The 15,958-nt window shown below is 56.4% G+C and overlaps 1 protein-coding gene across 10 annotated transcripts in view; it reads left to right on the top strand.

The window, feature by feature from the left end:
- The window catches only part of LOC105470583 (aminopeptidase like 1), a 62,096-nt gene extending 48,588 nt beyond the window's left edge, over positions 1-13,508 (top strand). For 4 of the 10 annotated variants that reach the window (XM_071079117.1, XM_071079116.1, XM_071079114.1 and 1 more), the window contains 6 exons: positions 815-957; positions 7,514-7,591; positions 10,597-10,697; positions 11,523-11,646; positions 12,013-12,189; positions 12,657-13,247. In XM_071079117.1, the coding sequence (XP_070935218.1) occupies positions 815-957; positions 7,514-7,591; positions 10,597-10,697; positions 11,523-11,646; positions 12,013-12,189; positions 12,657-13,019 (986 nt within the window). In that variant the 3' untranslated portion in view covers positions 13,020-13,247. The other 6 variants (XM_071079119.1, XM_071079120.1, XM_024789385.2 and 3 more) reach the window with 3 other exon arrangements.
- The last annotated feature ends 2,450 nt before the right edge of the window (positions 13,509-15,958 follow it).

Here is a 15,958-nt window from a genome sequence, read left to right as displayed (position 1 = left end):
AATCCCAGGAGTGGTATCTCATCTCTTCTACCTTTTTTTTTTGGTTGGAGGTGGGACATTAGGACCTGCCCACATGATGGGGAAGGACTACACAAGGACATGAATACCCAGACATGGGGGTCACAGGGGCCATCCTGGTGGTGTCTACCTAGACAGAAGCCATTTACAAGTGGAGGGAGAGGCCACTTGTGTCAGGAAAAGCTCCACAGAGGAGGTGGCGTTTGCTGTGGATCTAACAGGATGAGTTGGAGTTTGTCAGGTGGCCATGATTAGCCCTCACCATTGTTGCTATGATTATTTGACTCAATTATTGCAGGACTTTGAGCCATAGACTGCACACACACGGGCCACAGCTTCCTTGATAAGATGTGTCATGTAAACCAAAGAGGCAGTGGTGTAGAGACCGTGGGAGCGAGTGTGAAAGGGCGGTGCAGTTCCTGAGTGCTCAAAGGATTCAGGAAGTGGGGACGAGCATGGGCTGGGGCAGCCTTGAGGCATTATCCAAAAATAATTTCATTCTGCAATCCTGTTCTGTTCTTTCTGGAAAGGATACAATATTTTTTCCCTCAGTGGGTTTTCTGGCCTAACAATACATTGCATAGAATTTGTTTGCAGTCTCAGGCATTGGCGGTAATTTGCATTCCCCAATCCCACACTGGCCAGGGGCAGGAGAAGGGGCCGGGAGCCCCAGGCTCAGGCAGGCGCCTTTCCAGGAGAAACACCAGCGGCCAGAGTGGGGGTTTCCAGGGACCTCTGGGAGTTCCCCACTCAGCTCAGCCCGAGCCTAACCCACTTCTCCCCACGCTTTCCATAGGAATCTATGGGGTCGGCAAAGCCGCCCTGCATCCCCCAGCCCTGGCTGTCCTCAGCCACACCCCAGACGGAGCCACGCAGACCATCGCCTGGGTGGGCAAAGGCATCGTCTATGACACTGGGGGCCTCAGCATCAAAGGGAAGGTGAGGTGCAGGGCCAGCTCTCCAGAGGGCTCTGGGGGTGGGGAGGGGCCCAGTTTGGGTCCAGCCAGCCCTCTCAGAGGTGTCAGGGGGTGGGGGACAGCAAGGTTTCTGGGGGTTCTGGGTTGGGGTGGGTTCAGGGAGAGTCTACAGGGCCAGTTCCCATGCTGAGGCGACAACTTCACGTGGCCCCCTGGGTTCCATGCCCACCCTTCAAAAGGGTCTGGAAACAAAAGCCTGGCCAGGGCCGGAGAGCAGCCCCGGAAATGACCGAAGGAATGGCAAGCAGGGCCAGGGAGGCAGGGCTTGCAGCTGCGGGGCTTTGTCCGAGGAAGGGAAGGGCGAGGGGACGCCTGTGTCTCTGAGTCTGCCATGGTCCCCACCGAGAAAACGCTCAGGGTGGCCACACAAGACCCTCCAAAGGCACGTAACCCCCAAGAGTGAGGGGAATCTGGACGCAGCACAGAAGCGAGTCACCCGGGAACATCCCTGTGAGGTGGCCCTAGACGCCCGTCCCGTGGTGTGGCTTTCTGTCCTGCCATCCCAGGAGGACAGGTGCTTGTGGAGCCCCGGTCGTGGCCTAGTCGGCCTGCCGCAGCAAGCCCTTCCCGCCTCCGCACTATCTCCATCCATTCATCCCACACACCGTGTGAACACACCGTGTGAACTTCCCTCCTCCGCACCATCTCCATCCATTCATCCCACACCGTGTGAACTTCCCTCCTCCGCACTATCTCCATCCATTCATCCCACACCGTGTGAACTTCCCTCCTCCGCACTATCTCCATCCATTCATCCCACACCGTGTGAACTTCCCTCCTCCGCACTATCTCCATCCATTCATCCCACACACCGTGTGAACACACCGTGTGAACTTCCCTCCTCCGCACTATCTCCATCCATTCATCCCACACCGTGTGAACTTCCCTCCTCCGCACTATCTCCATCCATTCATCCCACACACCGTGTGAACACACCGTGTGAACTTCCCTCCTCCGCACTATCTCCATCCATTCATCCCACACCGTGTGAACTTCCCTCCTCCGCACTATCTCCATCCATTCATCCCACACCGTGTGAACTTCCCTCCTCCGCACTATCTCCATCCATTCATCCCACACACCGTGTGAACTTCCCTCCTCCGCACCGTCTCCATCCATTCATCCCACACCGTGTGAACTTCCCTCCTCCGCACCGTCTCCATCCATTCATCCCACACTGTGTGAACTTCCCTCCTCCGCACCGTCTCCATCCATTCATCCCACACACCGTGTGAACTTCCCTCCTCCACACCATCTCCATCCATTCATCCCACACACCGTGTGAACTTCCCTCCTCCGCACCGTCTCCATCCATTCATCCCACACCGTGTGAACTTCCCTCCTCCGCACCATCTCCATCCATTCATCCCACACCGTGTGAACTTCCCTCCTCCACACCGTCTCCATCCATTCATCCCACACTGTGTGAACTTCCCTCCTCCGCACCGTCTCCATCCATTCATCCCACACACCGTGCGAACTTCCCTCCTCCGCACCATCTCCATCCATTCATCCCACACCGTGTGAACTTCCCTCCTCCGCACCATCTCCATCCATTCATCCCACACCGTGCGAACACACCGTGTGAGCAGCTGTGCTCGGTCTTGGGCTGGGAAGGACAGGGAGGGAGCAGACTGGGAAGTGTGTGCCTCAGGAGGTCTGGAAGGAGCAGGGAGTGCATCTGGAACAGACACTGCAAACTAGTAGCCCGCAAGGCTCACAGAGGCCTGGCGTTTTTACAATTTGAATTAGCTACCCATATTTGAAACCAGGAAGGATTCTCATCAAAGCCTGGATTTCCGGCCTTTTGTGAACTCAGGTCTGCCAGTGCTGGCATTCTGGTCCCACCTGGCAGCATTCCCCTGCAGCCAGCGGGCCTGCCCCGGTGTTGCCCATTCTCCAGTTTGGTTCGTGGCGGGCCCCACCACTTGCTGCTGCCTTCCTGACACTGAGCCCTGGTGTCAGCTGTTGTTCAGGGTGGCGCTGGTGCAGCTTGCTGTGCTCTGCTTTCCAGCACGCCTAGTTTATTTCATACCTGGAATGGATGAGTAGTTCCCATCCCTCCTCGAAACCACAAAACTGTTTAGAACAAGGCAGGAAATTAAACTAATCATAAAAAGATTAAAAAAAAAATTTTTTTTCTATTATTAAGTTCCATACCTATTGTCATGCCAGTAAAAAAAAATTAAAAAGAAAATAAATATTGTACTACAAAGAAAACAGAAATGGATTAACACTCAACTAGCATTCATGTATTTTTTTTAAATAGAAAAAAACATGCCTCCCTATGGGTCTCTTGGAGTGATAGATGGTGGAATGAATGTTTCTGGCTTTGGGTCTTAGCATCTACACATTTGACAATGATTTCGTTTAAATTGATCTTCTTTACTAATGTATGTTCAGTAGGCAGAGGAATCAGCTTTGTCAGCCATCTTCATTCACAGTCGGTCCAAGAATGCTCTTTGTTAATTTTGATTTTGAAGAGCTCCAATCACGTGAGGCAGCAGATACAGATACTTAGGAAAAGTCTTTAATACGGCATCATTTGGCAGAGATTCCCCAAAATCCCATTTCACAGTAAATTCCAGCAATCACAACACCCACCATGTGTTCAGTTCTTCAGGGTGGATTCTTGTGGCTTTCAGATGTCCGTGGAACAAAAACATTTTGGACACAGTAACTCCAAGTGTTCACATGCAATGAGGGAACTGAAGGAACTCAGGTTCCGCGTCTTCGTTTTGACCATCCCGTGCTCTTGTGTTTTATTTTGGGTCCTCTGTTTCGACACCAGGAGGTAGGAAATCATGGGCCCTGGAGGCCCCGACTGTGCCCAGAGCCAGGCCACAGGATCTGACTGTCAGAGCGATTCTCAGAAGGAATGTGGGTAGTAGATTCCGCGAGTGTCAGGGCCAGTTGTGTGTCGGGTCACTGTTAACATCCATGTAATGTTACTTTCAGGATAAGTAACAAAGATAGGGGAATTTGAAGCTTTTATTTGTAAGATTAAAACGCAACTGTAGCCACAGCAAATTTTTAAACTTCAACCAACAACAGATTTTTGGAGGAGGAATATGTTATCGCTGACATTGTTCAGAGATACCAGCACATGGTGGTAATAAGCAAACTGACTTTTAGTCGGTTTATTATGATTCCTAAATTCGCCACAGATAATGCACCCCTTACTGCCTGCACCTGGTACTGGCTGCCCCCACCCTCGCACCCTCAATACCTGCGGTCAGTCGCCCTGGAAGCTGCTACATTCTGGCTGGTAGAGTTGTGGACCCTCTTCTCTGCAGATCAGATGCTTGTTTTTGATGTCGGTTTGTTGTGGACCAGTGTGAGAAGATGAGCTTCCTGGGAATTCATTTGTTTGCTTGTGGCACTAACTCTAGTCACTTAGGGAAAATATTGCACCTGACTTCATCGCATGAGGCTGTGGCTGCACCTGTGCAGTAAGTCAGCTCCTGGCCTCAAAATGAACACAAAGGAAAAACCTGACCACATAGGCCTTTCCTAGAGGCCACAGCCGCACAGCCTCCGGGGAAGCTGTGGTCTGAGGGTGGCTGGTAGAACTGCCAGAGAGTAGGGCATTTTCCATGGCTCCAGATCACCTTCTGAAAATGAGACTATAGCCCCTGCCTATTCCCAAGGTCCAACTGGTCTGCAGACACCATAATACAAGGAAGAGCTGGGTGTTTTGGCACCAGTGAAACAATACCTGGTTTTTTATTTTAAACCAGCCCATCTTCGCCGCTGCACTTGGAACTGTTCTACGTGGATTTGGGATCAACCAGCAGGCCTTTCCTGAGCTGTTACTATGTGGAGTGGGCACTGAGGCTCCAGCCATTGAAGGAGAGACCCCAATCCTGACCTGAAGGCACTCACAGTCTCATCCCAAGGGCCTGGTGTGAAACGTGAACGCAGCAGGCATTCTCCCCAGTGGCTGCGTCTAGAGCAAATGGTGCAGAAATGGTCACTCCTCAAAAAGCAAGCTGGGTGGAGCCAGCCCAGCTCCCAGTTTTGCAAGAAAAATCACAGCTCCCTTTTCAAAGATTTCAAGGGCAGATCAAGATCAGCCTGGACTAGCAGGCCTCAAATGCATTACTGGAGACCCCTTTACCCTCTTAACAAGTACCAACCCCAAAGAGGCTTTATGTATAAGAATGTTGTCTATTGATATTTACTCTACTGGAAATTAGAAGGGAGAAATTTATAACATGTATAATTCATTAAAAATAGCATATAAATCCATTGCATGTTATCATAAATGATATAATTTTATGAAGATAAGCATTTTCCAAAATGAAAAAACAATTTACTGAGAGAGTAGCATTGTTGTACATTTTCACAAATCCAGTCAGTGACTTAATAGAAGACAGCTAGGGACCTGGCATCTGCTTCCGATTTAGTCTGTGGAAACGTGTTGTTTCAGTTCAACTTTATCAAGAAAATCTGGCCTCTCACATTCTATAGTTGAAACAGGGAAAAGGATTTTAGTACCTTTTTCAGCTAACTATGAAATTCTTTGCTATTACACCAAAACTCAACAAGTGGTAGCTTCTTAAAGGCTGGTTATAACATGGAATTTGAAGCCTCACGAGTAGACTTTGGTGCTCCGTGGCAGTTAAATCCACTGCTCTGTCTCACTTTGGTTTTTGTAATATGCATGTTCACTTGAAAAATATTGGTTCAAGAGTTCTGCAGAAATTCAAATTTTTGACACATTATGTTATATAGTATCGAAAAATCACTTAATATCACCATCCATCTCATCAGAAAAGTCATTGAGTATGAGGAAGTTGTCACGGTGACAGGAGAAAGTTTTTCAAAATTCTGATTTTTGCTTAAAAGCTCAAATGTATACCATTGGCAATAAATAATGTCAGCTGTTTCTGGAAGTAAGAGGCTGAGTTTGTTCCTTTTCTGGGAAATATCTGCCAGATACCTAAATCCAATTAAGTGCCATTTGTCTGTCAGTTTTTCTTTCAAGTAAAAATGGTGTCGTGGCCAAAGTGGCTCATGGAGCTCAGAACTGCCCCAGCAATCACAGCTGAGCTTCTGCTCTGAGCGACCACTGCCTGTCAGCAAGAGCAGGAGTGCATTATGAGTCACACAGAATATGGAAAATGTATTGTACCCAAGGGTTGAGAGTTTTAAAAATTAATTTTACTGCTTCAGCAAGGAAATTCTAACATGCAATTGGCATTGGTTCATTTTCCCAGAGGGCATGGAAACGAATCCAGGGGCTCCCCAACCTCTTTGGGACTGTGGCTAATACTCCAGCACAGGGGGTGTAAGTGTCAGCCCGGTGAAAAAGGCAGAGACCATCTTAAATCACTGCGAACATGGTTTCTTCTATAAAAACAGAAACAATGCATGGGGGCTGGTGGAACTTTGCACAATCAATGGAGCTGTATTTGCAAGCCCAGTCCTGGCTCTGCCTGCAATTGGGAAGGAGCTGGCAGCTGTGACGGGGGAGACATGGTGTACAGTGAGCAGCCGTTTCCAGGCATTTCTGTGTGACCCATTTTGCACATGGTTTGATTCCAGATCGGAGGCCCTGTTTTTCCATTTAAACAACCCTGTACTTTCTCGCAGATTAGCTAGGAAGAGATGACTTGTTTTCAGTAGAAAGGTGGTCCCTTCTTCTGGCGGTAGACCTGGCAGTGACATGAGGGAGCGACAGGTGTCCTTGCTGCTGGTGGTGTCGGTGGGGGTGGATGGGTGTCACTGGAGGTGGATGTGACGGATTTTGGCTAACATCAGCCCTCACCATCGTTCAAAGTTGTGATGAAGGGCAGAGAATGCTGAGCCTAAGTCTCGTTAGGTGGTAAAGGCCTCTAAATGCCAGGGAGAGGAAGCTAGGCCCTGTTCTGGGGGGTGACAGGTGGCCAGGGCAGGTTTGCATTGCGGCAGCAGCCCCTCAGGCTTCCTCCCCACCATAAGCACAGAAGGAAGCTACAATGAGTGCAGGAAGCAAGCAAGCCCACCCAGGTCCCCGAGGTGCTGGCCAGGGACCTCCAGCAAGCCCCAGAGGCTCCCTGGACCTCAGCTTCCTTCTCACACTGTGCGGAGGAGTGGAGAGAGAGGGTCCCTGCAGACAGACCCCCAGGCGGTGTGGCAGCCCAGGACTGAGGTCAGGGTGCCCGGCCTTAAAGCACGGGGTCTCTGTGGCTATGTCAGAGCCCGGCCATGGTGAATTCTGCAGCTCCAGGCATCTCCTCGGGTTCCCCCTCCATGCAGTTACTGTTTGATGGCCCCAAAGTTCTGTCAAAACAAAAGGGAGCCCCACCATCTATAGCAAAGACTCCCTGTTGCTTCCGGAGAACACCCCGCTTGGCCAATAGGAGGTTCATGAGTTCTGTGGATGCCCAGGAGGCCTGGTGTGGGGGCTGCCCAGGCCTGGGAGCCAGGGAAGGGGGGGGCTAGCGTGGGGCTGGGTGGGGGTGGAGGGCTGCTGCTGCCAGGCCTGGACCTCACGGCTCACCTTTGTCCGGGTCTCTTTGTACCACCTGCAGACGACCATGCCAGGGATGAAGCGAGACTGCGGGGGCGCCGCGGCCGTCCTGGGGGCCTTCAGAGCTGCAATCAAGCAGGTGAGTGGGGCCCTGCCCACCCTCGGCCGGGGTATCCTGGGTGTGCCCCATGGGTGCTCCCCTCTCCCTTGTCTGTCCCGCCATAGGCACCACCATGTTCCTACCTGAGTCTCCCCAGCGGGAGCCTGTCCCCACTCTGCCCTCAGGCTGTTCTTGGGCCCCCAGAGCTTCCTGCCTTCATCAGGGCTGCTCTGGGAGGCCCCGAGGACAAGGTCCAGCCATGTTCTCCGCTCAGGGCCTGCCTTGGCTCCAGAGCCCCATGAGCGGTTGGCTCAGTGAGGAATCCTGGCCTAGACCCGCGTGGCATGTGGCAGGCAGAAGCTCAAGGCAGGGGCATGCATTGTTCTGTGTACCCCTCCCACAACCCTTCTTTGCAGCAGAGCTGCCTCTGGCGACTGGTCTTGCCAAGTCACCACCCCCGACCCCCAGGCCTGGCTGGGCCCCCTTCCTCTCTTGCCTGGGCAGGCGCCCCAAAGCTCAGCCCTTGCTCGGTGGCAGTAATCACTCGGGGAGAGTGTGGGCATGGGGGTTACCTGAGTGACCTTCCCATAGAGCCCAGATGTCCCTGGGGCCATGAAAAGTGCTTATTAAACAAATGAAGCGGCCAACTCTTGCTTGTAATCCCAGTACTTTGGGAGGCGGAGGCAGGAGGATGACTAGAAGGCCAGAAATTCAAGACTACCCATAGCAACCTTGCGAGACCCCGTTTCTACAAAAAAAAAAAAAAAAAATTTAAAAACTAGCCAGGTGTGGTGGCGCACACCTGTAGTCTCAGCTACTTGGGAGGCTGAGGTGGGGGAGGATTGATTGAGCCTGGGAGGTTGAGGCTGCAGTAAGCTAAGATCCCACTGCTGCCCTGCAGCCTGGGAGACAGAGCGAGACCCTGTCTAAAGAAACAGGCCAATGAAGAGTGTGCACGGACTCATCAGCCAAGGTTTTACCTCCCTAGCCTAGCGTTCAAAGATGGAAAGGTACGCCTGGAGCGTGGTGGCCCTGGGCTCTGGGGGTGTTAGCGACCCTCCAACCCTGGTACCAAAAAAAGCAAGCCCCTGCCCCACTGACCTACCCCAAACCCTTGGCTGCCCTGGGGGACCAGGCCCAAGCCCCGGCGTGGCACTGGAGAGCCTTCCCACGCTGTCCCTGAAGCATTCACTGTGCAGCCCCATCTTTGGCCACCCTCTTCTGTTAGACCAGCAGTCCTCACTGTGCCAGGGAACACCCAGGGAGTGTGCGAACATCGACAGCTCCAGGGCTCACCTCCAGCTCTGCTGAGTTCTGGATTTTTTCAGTCGCCCCTGGTGATTGGAGACCCCCCAAGACTGGCCATGAGGGCCGTGAGGGCAGGGCCGTACCTGCGCTGTCTCTGTGTCACATCATCTAGCCATGGAGACCTCAGCACTGTTTACGCTGGGGCTGCAGCTCGCTCGTCCTCTAAGCCAGCACTTCTCCAGTGGGATCTCCATGTTGTTAGTAATGTGGGTTCTCAGCTCTGCCCCAGATCAGAAATTAGGGGCAGGGCCCAGCCTTCAGTGGGTAGCAGCCCTCCCTGGGAGGCTGAAAGCATCCATCTGAGAATCCCTCCTCCTTCTCCTCGTGTCCCACGTGCCTGCCCAGGAGGTGCTGCCTCTACTTGCTCTGGGAAACCTGTCTTCCCTGGCAGGCCACAGATCCAGAACCCTGCTTTCTGGGAGGACTTCAGGGCTCCCGTCCTTTGTTGGTGGAGCTCATCTCTGCGGTGTCTGTGGCTTGGAGCCCCATGGCCTCATCCTGTGACCTCAGGGTCATGCTGTCATTTATTCATTTGTTCCCAAACACCCACTGCCCCCTGGAATGACTGCAGGAGGTCTCAGCACAGGGACAAGCTGTGGTCACTGTACACACAGATGGAATGTCAGTGCTGGGGTATCTGGGGAGGAGCTCTGACAGGAGGAGGCTGAGGGTCCTGAAGCCCCTGCGCCATGTCCCTGACAGAGGCTGGGCTTCGAGAGTGGGAGCGGGGGACTCAGGGCCCTTGTGGAGCTGACAGGTGGCCCCTAGATCATCACCCTGAGGCTGGTGGAGTTCTTTCCCCTGTGCTGCGTGGGGGTGCGGGGCCATCTGTGAGGCTCAAGGACTGAGCAGGGGCCCAGGGAGGCCTCAGGGACTCACAGCTGCCGCCTGCCCAGCACCACTGCTGCAGCATCTGCCACTGGCCACTCCTTGCACTGCTGGCTGCCCCTGCCCACCGTCCCAAGCGTTTGCCTTTGGTGAGGGCTCTGCGCCCGTGGTGGAAGAGTCGGCTGTTCCAGGAGATGGATCCTATAGAACTGCGTCAGCACCCTTGAGGCATGCTCCGTGCTAGGAGGATGTATCCTGGTTAAAGATTCGGCTCCGGGAACAGAGGAAGGGCAGGGACAGGGGTCTGAGAGCGCCACTCCATTGACATTGCCACCCAGGCATGGGTCGCTTGGGGTCAGGAGGCACCCTTAGAGCCTGTGCAGGGCAGGAACCGCTCCCACCTATTGGCCATACGTTTCTCAGCGAACAAATGACTTCATTTTGGCATCAGAAAACTATAACGTCACACCTAAACTTCCACGAGGCTGAGCTCTTCCTGCCCCTCTGTGTGTGTGTGTGTGTGTGTGTGTGTGTGTGTGTGTGTGTGTGTGTGTATTGAGGGGACGCAGCCGCTGGCCACCTTCCATTGGCACAGGTTGGCGAGGCTTCATGACTGCCCAGCCCATGCAGCCCAAGAGTCCCACAGCCCAGCCCGTGCCCAGGCTCATCCACTGTGGTGGGTGGGCTCTGCCAGGGGAGGCTAGGAGACCCCAGCGGTGAACCTTGGCCTTGGGATCTGCCAGGACTGTGCCCAGGATGGCAGGGAGGGCGAGCTCTGGTGCCTGCAACTTGGAGCCATCTGTCAGTCTCTCTTCTGCTGTCTGTGGGTCTGAGAACCCCCAACTCGTCCTCCCTCCTCCCCACACCTATGACCTACAACTGGAGCCTCTGCCCACTTCTCCCCCCAGGGCTTCAAAGACAACCTTCACGCTGTGCTCTGCTTGGCTGAGAACTCGGTGGGACCCAACGCGACAAGGCCAGATGACATCCACCTGTTGTACTCAGGGAAGTACGTCTGACCCTCCGGCTCCTTCCTGCCCACTGTTGGAACTCATGACCCCTCCCCGGCCTGCAGTGCCACTTCACTCCAGGCACACTGGGAGGGCGCCCAGCAGCAGGCTCCTTGCTTCCCAGAGTGCCGGGGAGCTTTGGTAGCGGGGGCACCTCATATTGAGGGGCCCGTGACGCCTGGATGAGGTGCTAGGCTCCCTTGCAGTGCCTGGCCCAGGAGCTCATGGTCTACCCTGCATTACCAGGACAGGCCTTTCCAAAATGTAGGCCTGAATTATTTGGGTGTGTGAAGCTCTGACCCCCAGATTTCCTGCTCGGGGGTACCCCCTGGGTTTCCCCCTTGAGATTGACTCTGGAAAGTCAAAGCTGAGCTGGCTGCTGAGGAGCAGGTGGCTCCAGAATGCAGAAGAGAAGAGCTGTCCCCAACCCCAGGCGCTGGTGCCTGAGCGGGCGCCTCCCCGCATCTCCTGCTCTTCCTCCTCATCTGCCGGGTGCCAGGCACAGTGTGCTGAAGGCCAGCCCAGCTGGTTCATGCCACCCACTTTACAGATGAAGAAACTGAGGCATGGGGGAGCCAAATGGCTGGTCCCTGGCTCTCGACTCAAGAGCAGCAGGGCAGGGATGTCATGGAAGCCCTTTGCTCCAGGCACTGCATTGCTGTAGGGACTGGGGCCATCCCAGCCTCCCCAGTGGGGGAATGTGTCGGGGTTCGGGGAGCCACAGGGATGGGCAGCTCCAAATGGGGTCTTCCCAGTTCCAAAGGGGCTCACGCCAATGTCCCAGGGAATGCCGTCCCTGAGCGGGGATCTCTGCCATGCCCCAGGACGGTGGAAATCAACAACACGGACGCCGAGGGCAGGCTGGTGCTGGCAGATGGCGTGTCCTATGCTTGCAAGGACCTGGGGGCTGACATCATCCTGGACATGGCCACCCTGACCGGGGCTCAGGTGAGTGCTGCCTGGGTCCACCCCTCAGCTACGGCACCGGGGAACCCCACCCCCCCTGGACCTTGAGGTGGGGAAGGCAGCGGGTGGGGGCTGCCGTCAGGAGGTTTCCATAACTGGGCACGAGGAGGGAGGAGGAGCTGCCCATTGAGCTTGGTGTGGGCAGCGCCGAGACCCAGGCTGGACGCAGAGCCGGGAACCACCTTCTCTGTGCTTCATGGCCACAGTCCTTTCTGCCTGTGTTTTTCTTTTCTTCTCAACCATCTCTCTTCTGGCTCCCTTATTTCTCTGTCTGCCTCTCAATCCCTCTTTTGGGTGTTTCTCTCCTGCCGTCCCGTCCACATGCTTCCCGGGTTCCTGCCCACCCAGGGCATTGCCACAGGGAAGTACCACGCCGCGGTGCTCACCAACAGCGCTGAGTGGGAGGCTGCCTGCGTGAAGGCGGGCAGGAAGTGTGGGGACCTGGTGCACCCGTTGGTCTACTGCCCCGAACTGCACTTCAGCGAGTTCACCTCAGCCGTGGCTGACATGAAGAACTCGGTGGCGGTAGGTTTGGAGCCTGGAGCCTGGAGCCTGCCACTTGGGTGGAGCCGGGCAGGCAGAGCCCTGCCTTCAGGGTGCTGGTGCACCCAGGGAGCTAGGGTCCCCCAGAAGCAGCCACAGTGCAGATGAGGGCCTGAGAGGCAGGTGTCGGGGCACAGGAGCCATCCCAGATGGCATGGGCCACTCACTGGCTTCCCTGCCACACAGCCAGGGGTTTCTCCCCCAGTCTTGGATCTGACTCAGCTGCCCCGTCGGGCCCTTTGCTGGCTTCCCCGTTGGCCTATGGTAGGGCAGACTCCTTGGCTCATGGTCAAGGCCCTCCCAGCCCAGCTTCAGCTGCCTCCCCACACTGACTCCCTCCCAGCCACCCCGGGCTCCTTGCAGACGGCAACAGTGAGAGACGATGGGGGAGGGTGGAGAGGGCCCGGCCGGAGCAACCCACAGGCACTGTGTCCTCCTGGCCTCCCTAGGACCGAGACAACAGCCCCAGCTCCTGTGCTGGCCTCTTCATTGCCTCACACATTGGCTTTGACTGGCCCGGAGTCTGGGTCCACCTGGACATTGCTGCACCGGTGCATGCCGTGAGTGTCCCCGCTCTCCACCAGCCCAGGCTGCTCCTGCCCTCTTGTCCAAACAGAGTGCCCCTCTGGCTCTGGAGCTGCTGGCCGAGCTCATCAGAAACTTCTGTGTCCGTGACCCAGCTTCCAGTCCGCTGTCCCGCCCAGGTCTCATCCTCCCTGGGAACAGAGTGGCTGCTGTGTGTGACCCTTCCCCAGCCAGCCTGTCCTCCACAGGGGGCCCTGGGCCCTCTGTCTCACCCATCCCCACCCTGAGGAGCTCCTGGGGTTGAGGCAGAGCACACAGGGCCTTGCCCACCACCTGTGTCTGGCCTGCTGGCCCTGAGTGTGTCCAGCCAGCAGCATGGAAGGCCCTGGGCTCCAGCTGGTGCTCAGGATCTCCTTCCTGAGAAGGGGACTGTGGGGCACGTGGAGGGGACCCAGGAGGTGAGGGGTCCCCAGGAGCCCCTCCCGTGCTGCAGCCCCACGCCCAGAGTCTCTGTCCTGCCCTTTGCTTGCAGGGTGAGCGAGCCACGGGCTTCGGTGTGGCCCTCCTGCTGGCGCTCTTCGGCCGTGCCTCTGAGGACCCTCTGCTGAACCTGGTGTCCCCGCTGGGCTGCGAGGTGGATGTCGAGGAGGGGGACGTGGAGAGGGACTCCAAGAGACGCAGGCTTGTGTGAGCCTCCTGCTTCGGCCCTGACAAACGGGGATCTTTTACCTCACTTTGCACTGATTAATTTTAAGCAATTGAAAGATTACCCTTCAGATGGGTTTTGGTTTTTCTTTGTGGTCGTCACCATGGTGGTGGAAACAGCTGAAGTTTTAGGAGACAGTTTACAGTTTGGTGCAGGCCACGGTGAGGGGACCGGCAAGCGCTGGGGCTTGTTTCTGTTAGTTACTTATAGGACTGAGACAGCTTCTGTAAATTGCTACCCTTGGGGCCTTCTGCACCCCGGGGTGAGGCCTCCTGCCTGCCTGGTGCCCTGTCCCAGCCCCAGGTCCTGTGCAGGGCACGCGTGTGGCTGACAGCCAGGCTCTTACTCCAGCCGGGGCTGCCAGGGCATCCAGCCAGCCCAGCCCTGTGAAAGATGGAACTGACTTGCTGCAGGGGACCCGATTTTATAGGGCAAGAGAAGTCACACTCTGGCCTCTTAGAATTCACTTGAGGTTCAATTAAATATGGTCACACCACCCCCTCACCTGGCCCTTCTTCTTCTTCCCTCCACCCTTCATTTTCAAAACGGGTCCTGGAGCACATCTGGGGACTGAAGTGCAGGGCTGCCTCCTGCTTCTCCCAGACCAGCTCTGGCTTTGAGCCCCAGCTGGTCAACCCAGTGTTGATGACAGGAGCCCGGGGAGGAGGACAGTGAGCCACTGGGCCTAGGCCTGGCCCTCCTGATCATTTTGATTTTCTGGGTGCGCACAGCACAGACTCCAGGCGAAAGCGCTGTGGGCTCTCGAAGTCTCCACAGCCCGGCAGCCTGCACGGAGGCTGTTCTGTCTCTCGAGGGTCCTGGAGCCTGTCCTGTGCAAGGCTGACTGTGCTTCCGCGCCCCTGACCACACTGTCCCGGTGATAAAGGGCAGGGCCCCGAAGCCAATTCAGATTTCCCGGGAGCCCGCCGGGATTCAGGGAACCCCTGAGCCTGGGCTCCAGGAAAAGCAGGTGAAGTGGGTCCATGGCACCCAGGAGCCCGCCTTCCACTGGCTTGGGTGACAGTGCAGGCCAGGACCTCGTCCCTGCCATGCATCCCCTTTGCCCTCAGTCGCAGCAGGGCTGCCTGGGGCCCCCCAGGAAGGGATTGGGTCTGAGGCCCCACAGGGAGGGGGACAGTGCTCCTCTCTCTCCAGCTGGGGCCGAGGGTGAGGACCTGGCTGCAGCTCTGCGGGACACGTGGGCCCAGGCTGCGTCCTGAGTCCCTGGCCACCTCACCCCAAGGGTCCCCAGGTTCCAAGTGCCCCCACAGCCCTGAAAATCAAGGTGACTCTTTCTGGGCCTGATCCCAAGCAAATATTTATTAACTGCCTGCTGTGTACACAGCCCTGGCTGGGCCTGAAACAGCAAGAACTGGCTCCAAGGTCCTGGCCCTGTCTGAGGAAACTGCCACCCAACACAATGCCAGCCATTGTGGGCAGCAGCCGGGCAGACGGAGCCGGAGCTTCCAAGCAGGGGCGGCTGCAGCCGGGCTGGGAGGCTTCACGGGTCATTAGCTTGCTTAATGGCGCTGCAGTAGGCCCCGCTCGCCGGCCTCCCCTGAGACACCCAGAGGAGGCAGAGGTCACAAGGTGGTCTGGCTCCTTCTCCAGGGCGGCTGGCACCGTCTGCTCCCCCTACCAGGGGTGCACCCGTGTGGACACAGGATGCAGGGTCAGGGAGCAGGGGAGGAACTGAGTCTCCCTTGTGCAGGCACAAAGGCGGCCTCAGGACCAGGGACCCAGCTGGGCACCAGCTGCTGGCTGGCCTGGCCTGCCTGCCAGCGTCAGGGGGCCCATGGGGGTGAGCCAGAGGCCTGGCTTTCCCCGGGGCCAAAGGGCTCTAGGAGGCAACGGCTGCTTCCCCAGGGCCCGCCGGAGCCCTGGCAACAGGGTCATGGGGCGGCCGGCAGTGCTGGGGGGCAGGTGGGTGCTCTGGGTCCACTTGATCATGGTTTCCGGGGAGCAGTGCAGGAAGATGAACTTGGTGCAGAGCCCCCACAGGCAGGCTAGCGCAAAGCTCCGAGGAAGTGCTCCCAGATGAACTTGGCCGAGAGCATCACCAGGGCCACGAGGAGCCCAGTGATGCTGGGGAAAGCAGGTGGGGCTAGGACCCCACCCACACCCGCTCCCTGGAATCCCCCGGCCCACCTGGGTGATGTTATCCCAAAAACAGGGACAGGAGATGAGAGGATGGAAATGTCTCTTTGGGAGAAAGGCTGCAGGAGCTGGAGGTGATGAACAGAGCAGGCGAGAGGAAAGGGAGGCCCCCTCCTCCCGCCATGTTAGAGAAGGGAGCCCTGGATCTGGCTGCCACCAGTGGCTTGTGCACACCTGGGGCTGAGGGCACACAGGGCTGCACATACACATTCAAGGCCACTGTGAGAACAGGTGAGCAGGGTCAGAGGGCTGTGGAAAGCCCAGCTGAAGGCTGCACTTCCAAGCTGAAGAGCGTGTTACCGGCATCTGCCAGGAAGCCTGGGCTCTGGGGGCTGTGTCGTAGATGACCACTTCCAGGTCGTG

This window comes from Macaca nemestrina, chromosome 15 (genome assembly GCF_043159975.1).
Source record: "Macaca nemestrina isolate mMacNem1 chromosome 15, mMacNem.hap1, whole genome shotgun sequence".
Taxonomy (NCBI): Eukaryota; Metazoa; Chordata; class Mammalia; order Primates; family Cercopithecidae; genus Macaca; species Macaca nemestrina.
Note: the sequence above shows the minus strand (reverse complement) of the source record. Positions and strands in the feature narration are given on the sequence as shown.